Source organism: Lampris incognitus, chromosome 4 (assembly GCF_029633865.1).
Source record: "Lampris incognitus isolate fLamInc1 chromosome 4, fLamInc1.hap2, whole genome shotgun sequence".
NCBI classification, from domain to species: Eukaryota; Metazoa; Chordata; class Actinopteri; order Lampriformes; family Lampridae; genus Lampris; species Lampris incognitus.
Window position 1 is genome coordinate 23538642 of NC_079214.1, and position 6314 is coordinate 23544955.

The 6314-nt window shown below is 39.4% G+C and overlaps 1 protein-coding gene across 2 annotated transcripts in view; it reads right to left on the reverse strand.

Annotated features, from left to right (window-relative positions):
• Positions 1-4509, reverse strand: part of trip4 (thyroid hormone receptor interactor 4) — a 122844-nt gene extending 118335 nt beyond the window's left edge. For both annotated transcript variants that reach the window (XM_056278888.1, XM_056278889.1), the window contains exons 1-5: positions 4364-4509; positions 3773-3954; positions 3239-3369; positions 2869-3087; positions 2641-2719 (exon numbers count right to left, since the gene is read on the reverse strand). In XM_056278888.1, coding sequence (XP_056134863.1) covers positions 2641-2719; positions 2869-3087; positions 3239-3369; positions 3773-3954; positions 4364-4443 — 691 coding nt within the window. In that variant the 5' untranslated portion in view covers positions 4444-4509. The remainder of the gene's footprint in view (positions 1-2640; positions 2720-2868; positions 3088-3238; positions 3370-3772; positions 3955-4363) is intronic.
• Positions 4510-6314: the final 1805 nt, after the last annotated feature.

Consider the following 6314-nt stretch of genomic DNA (forward strand, 5'->3'; position numbering starts at 1 on the left):
TTCCAAGAAGCCAGTAAAGGCTTACATTATGCCTGAGCTGTAGTTAGGTTGAAACTTATACTTCAATGTTTATGTATTATTATTATTCCATTCCATTTTCCGAACCGCTTATCCTGCTCTCAGGGTCGCGGGGATGCTGGAGCCTATCCCAGCAGTCATTGGGCGGCAGGCAGGGAGACATCCTGGACAGGCCGCCAGACTATCACACAGGGCTGACATACACACCCACACCCACACACATTCATACCTAGGGACAATTTAGTATGGCCGATTCACCTGACCTACATGTCTTTGGACTGTGGGAGGAAACTGGAGCCCCCAGAGAAAACCCACGCAGACATGGGGAGAACATGCAAACTCCACACAGGACGACCCCCAAGCTTGGACTACCCCAGGGCTCGAACCCAGGACTTTCATACTGTGAGGCGACTGCGCTAACCACTGTGCCACCATGCTGCCCTATTATTATTATTATTATTATTATTATTATTATTATTATCATCTATGCCTTAGTGTTGGATTGTATGTATAACTTTTTTTAAAGTAATTAGATTTTTTTGTATTTCAGAAAATCCATCCTTTATCCAAGCCACTTATCCAAATTCACGTCGCAGGATGCTGGAACCTATCCCAGCAGTCATTGGGCGGCAGGTGGGGAGACACCCTGGATAGGCCGCCAGTTAATCACAGGGCCAACACATTCACACCTAGGGACAATTTAGTAAGGCCGATTCACCTGACCTACATGTCTTTGGACTGTGGGAGGAAACCGGAGGACCCGGAGGCAACCATTGCAGACACGGGGAGAACATGCAAACTCCACACAGACGACGACCCGGGATGACCCCCAAGGTTGGACTTCATTGCATTTCGGAAAATGTTTTCTGAAATGCAATATGGCACTTAAATTTACTAAATGGGTTTAGTTTTGACTGATATATTACTGTATGCAATTTAAGCAATAAAAATGTTAATTTTTTGAAAAAAGGAAACCAATTAGTTGTTCATTTTAAAAGACCTGTCTTATTTTCTCTTTTGTATATTTACTATTGTTCTTTAATAAGGCAAAGGTATTTCTTATCCAATTACTCGATTAATCGATGGAATAATTGGTAGAATACTGGATTACTAAAATAATCGATATCTGATCTGATTTTTACAAGGGTGCAGACTATTTACCAGTGAGCTGATGGGACAAGAGCCACAATGACTCCAGACATCTTGTTTGTAGTCCAAGAAAATCACTGTCAACAGTTTTATTTCTCTCTGGTTCCTACAGCAAACTATATGTTGGAATGCTGTTCAATTATAATATTGATTGATTATCCAATTGTCAAACAGAATCACCACATCATCGTTGCATTTTAAATGGATAAAATCATGCCAAATCTTAGGGATTGCAGTTTATTAATGACAGCAGCAGCAGGGTATTAGTGGGACTGGTACTGATGTAGATCTGTGTCATCAGCATAGCAATAGAAGCTGCGATGATGACGGTGAAAGATAAGACCAAGTGGAAGCATGTAGATAATAAAAAGGAGAACGCCAAGAACAGTACCCTAGGGGACACCTTGAGAAATGGCAGCACTGGAGGATTTGTGCTTTTGAATAGAGATGAAATTATGTCTTTCAGAAGGTTAAGAAGTGAACCAAGAGAAATCAGTGACAGCAATACCAATGGCAGAAAGGCAGACAAGGAGAATGGAATGGCAAACCCTGACAAAGAGCATTTCGAACAAGGAGGAGGAAAACACTAAGGGCACCAGAGTCAGCAGATAGGAGGTCATTAACAACCCTGAGGAGAGTTGTCTCAGGAATGTGGAGTGGATGAAACCCAGACTAAGAAGTTTTATAGAGGCTCTTGGAAACAACTACTCTTTTAAGCACTTTTGCTAACACATGCTAGTTTAGAATGGTCTATTTATGCACAGTAGGATCAAGACCAGATTTCTTTAGAATAGGAGAAACTACAGTTGTTTTGAGGCAAAGTGGAACAGTGTCAGAGGCAAGACTAGTATTTATCAGGTGGGCAATGAGGGCAGAAAGATCAGACAAACAGGCCTTAAGATGGATAGGGGCAAGGTCTAACTGGCAAGAAGGTGAGTTAGATTTCATAATTATCTCTGTGATGGAAGAGGGGTTGACAGGAGAAAAGGCAGAAAGAGAGGAAACAGTGCTCAGGGAGACAAGTATGGAAGGATGACTGAGGAAGCAAAATTACATAGCACATGCAAGAGTAAGTAATTCATTAAGAGCAGAGAAAAAAAAACATTTCGGGGGTCGATAAATTAGAAGCACAAGCACTAGAGTTGGGCCAAAAACTTTGATAGTCATATATTCAAACGCTGAAATATCACAGAAGTCAACGATCATAGTCTTTTGGCTGTTACAAGAAAACCACAGCCAGGCCACAACACCCACCATTCAGAAAGCTAAGACAAATGTATGCAGGAAGGAGCAGGTTCAGATGTAAAATATCATTAGGAGCCAAGTTTCAGTAAGCAGAAGCATTTTTGTGTATAATTAAAGAGATAAATACAACAAACCAAACCACATCATACAAAATCAATCAGAGTAGTGGTGTTGTATTTCCATATACAATCTAGTGGAGTCTGATATGGATTTTGTTTTGCCTCTCACCGCCCATGAGTTTCTTCCGGAGTTTCTGGCTTTTGTTGGAGTCTCGCTGTAGGATCTCTTGCTCTTCTTTAGTGCAGACCTGTATCAGTAGAAAAACCAATCATCACAAGAAAATATATTTAAAAAGACTCTGCTGTACAAATACACAAGGTAATCATTACATGAAGATTGAAAATGCAATGGTAATCTTATGGAATACAAAGAATCACAACTATTTATCCTCCTTACCAGGCTTCCACAAAAGAGGCAGGGGCCTGAGCCCTCTTGCTCACACACAATGCGACCACAAGTGATGCAGTTGTTGATGAGGTTGTGTTTTTGGGCTAGGCACTCACAGGCATGACGTCCAGGGAGAATAACAGCCAACTTGTCCTGGCCCTCTTGAGCATAAAGATTCACAAACTTACTTTTTTTCTTTGTTGAGGAAGAACTGTTGCTCTCTTGGGCCTGTGGACAAAGAGAAAGAAGAGGAGAGGGTGGGAAGGGCTTTCAGAAATGGATGGGTATTTTCGTATAAAAATAAAAGGGTGTATTACTTGATCCTTATGCATTAACTTTGTGGAGAAATTTGACTGGACAATATGTAACCTCAGCTCACCTTCATCAGGTCCATTGGGGTTTTGACTGTTTGCAGGCCAGGCTCTGATTGACTGAAAGTCATGACTTCCTGCTTGTTTCGACCTTTGCGCTTGGACTTCTTCTGGGAATCTTTGGTCATGTCAAGAGATTCTGAGAAAAGAGAATCAGTTGTCTTACCCACAAAGTTTATTCTGTGCACTTAAGATATATGTCTAGGTATTTGTATAAATATGTGATTCCTAGGTTGTGATTAACACATGAAACATGTTATCTATTGCATTAAAAAACGTTCAAGGAGGAAATGCACCACGGGGATTTAAAAGTTAGTATTTAAAATGTGATAAACAGGAAAGTCACCCGCCGTGTTAACAAAATTAAAATGACTATGAATATTACTACTACTTTCGGCTGCTTTCGCCAAAGCGGATCATCCGTTTCTATCTTGACCTGTCCTCTGCATCTTCCTGTCCTCTCTCACAGGCTAAATCTTACAGTGTAATAAAATAAACAAGACACTGGAAACACAGCTGACATCAAACATTATCTGACCCACCTGCTCCAGTTCCAGAGTCTTTGAGCAGGAATTTCTCATGGTTGTCTGTGGTCTGACACCGAGTCCTCTTCCATCTTTGCAGAAGCTCGTCTATGAACTGTCTCTTTCTCCCATCAGTTCCCATCAGGAGGTCTCCCACATACTCTTCAATCTCATCAGAATTGTTAATAGATAGAATGTACCTTGGCAGAAGAATAGACGGTTCAGTTTTCTTTAAACATCATATTACAGAGAGGAACACCAAGCAAAACTACTGATGTAACTTAAAAGTGCATATTTATTTAACTTGCGATGCTAGGTGGTAATGTGAATAAGAACTGTGGCTAAAATTCAAGCCAATATGGCGCAAACGCAGTTGTAGTACATAAGTTTACTGCAAGTATTACGTCTTCTGATCACACTAGAAAAGGGAAAACGTCCCTTGAATTGATCCACAGCTATGCAGATGGGCAAGTCCATCAGCTGTCATTGTACCAGGACACATTATCGCGTTCTTTAAAAAGATCCATGTCACCCAGCTAGCTTCCACAACGGCTAACGTAGAATTACTAGAAGTTAGCTCGCTGAAGCTGATTAATAATATTCACTTACTGGACAATGTCTTCACATAACTCCAGCCCGAAGTTGTGGTGTAATTGGTCCACACACCAGCGTAGCAAATCTTCCGACATTTCAACAATTGAAAGCCTATGTAAAGAAACTCAAAATATCGAGTGTGTATACTAGCGTTTAACACATATTCGTCAGCCGGTAAAATAACATGGGCGGGCGTACCACGTAGCAACACAAATGTCGTCCTTCCGAAACTAGCATGGTCGATCACGGTTCCTCCTTACTTGGGAGTCTTAAAACTTCGCCTGGATGAATCCTGTCGGGCGTCACCGCGACATTTATTTTTTGAGGCATCAATTTTAAAACCTTTCTAACGTTGAAAATAGTTATCATGATTTCATTACGATATGACTGATCCCATTTGGCGCACTTGTTGAGGTTAGTCACTGGATAGCAGTTCAGCAGCACTCTCAAACAACAGTGATGAAACAAATTCATTCCTAAGCATCCAGATTTCCCATCAATCAGCGCTATTTCCTAACACTAAAAACGACATTAATATTATTTTAGTGGATGTCTATGAATTGCGTGTATTGCAAAAGCTGACAGAAATGTTGGTTTTGATATCTCAAGGTTATTTTCCACCGCAGGCAAGCTGAGAACTAGAAAATAAGAAAATGCCAGCAGCATAAGTACTCTGCAGATTGCTTTATAGCATGCCTAATCAATCATCAACCAGCTACACAACTTCTTTGAATGTAACAATAAATCTGAATTCTGCTTTCAAACTAAATAAAATCTTAGTAACCTGGCAAGTAAAAGACCTGGCTGCCAGAAATTATTGTCTCTGGTTTGCAGCATGAGGTTCAGGAGATTAAATATTTATAATTATGGCCTCTGAATTTAAGAGCTACTTACTAAAGATGACTGAACGGATGATCCGCTGTGGCGACCCCTAACGGGAGCAGCCGGAAGTAGTAGTCGCACTAAAGATGATTGAACAAGCAGTCTCTGTTCTCTAAACGAGTTTTATGTGCTTGTATTTTTGTGAAAACCTGCTATCAATAAGTCACTGCATTGTTGAAATGTACTTCACTTGCTTGTGGTACCACAATATATACAAAAAACAGAACTGTAACTGAAGGAAATTGTTTTAAAAGTTTAATAGCTACCATACATATTTCACCTACAAATACATTTAAATGTGTCCATTAAAACATATAGTAGGCCAATGTGGCACCGCTGTTGAATATACAAGAGCAAATGGAAACTATGAAACATGTTAGCGATATGTAAAAAAATGGCCAACAACATTGACAATCACTTTTAACTGAATTGTCCAACACTTTTTAAATCACAAAATGTATGATGATGTAAATTATGAAACATTGTTGTGGTATTTGATTAGGTTTTGAGAACAGATTATAAATGAGCAATCTTATGCAGTTAATACAATAAATACAAGACTCGGTAGCAGCTCTTTGCTCATCTTGAAAAAAACAAGACAAAAACAGGTCAACATTCAGGAAAATTAAAAATTGTAAAAGATACAATGATTTGACCATAATCACACAAAGAACATAACATGAATTCCAACAGTAAAATTCTTTATATGTGACTTTAATGAAAGTTTTATTAACAACAATGAAAGCAACTGAGGAAAAAAGCACAACAAAACAGTGACAACTAGTTAGGGGATTAAATCCTGCCATTCTCCCGTACTAATAAGGGTTGTAGTTGACTGGTTCTTGGCTGGCTCTAAAAACTTAGGCAAAGGTTTAGCTGGTTATGCTGACAACACAATTTAAGCCTCAGTTAAAAAAAATTTGCAACAAGTCCTGATGATTTAACTTTGTTTGGTTACATGGTTAAACATTTGGTACTGTCCAAGTCACACAAACACACTTAGAAGTGTTCAATTGAATGGAAATAAATACATATAGTGTCAGTTTTAAATGGTGAATCTGTGATTTGACTGTTACCTCGGCTT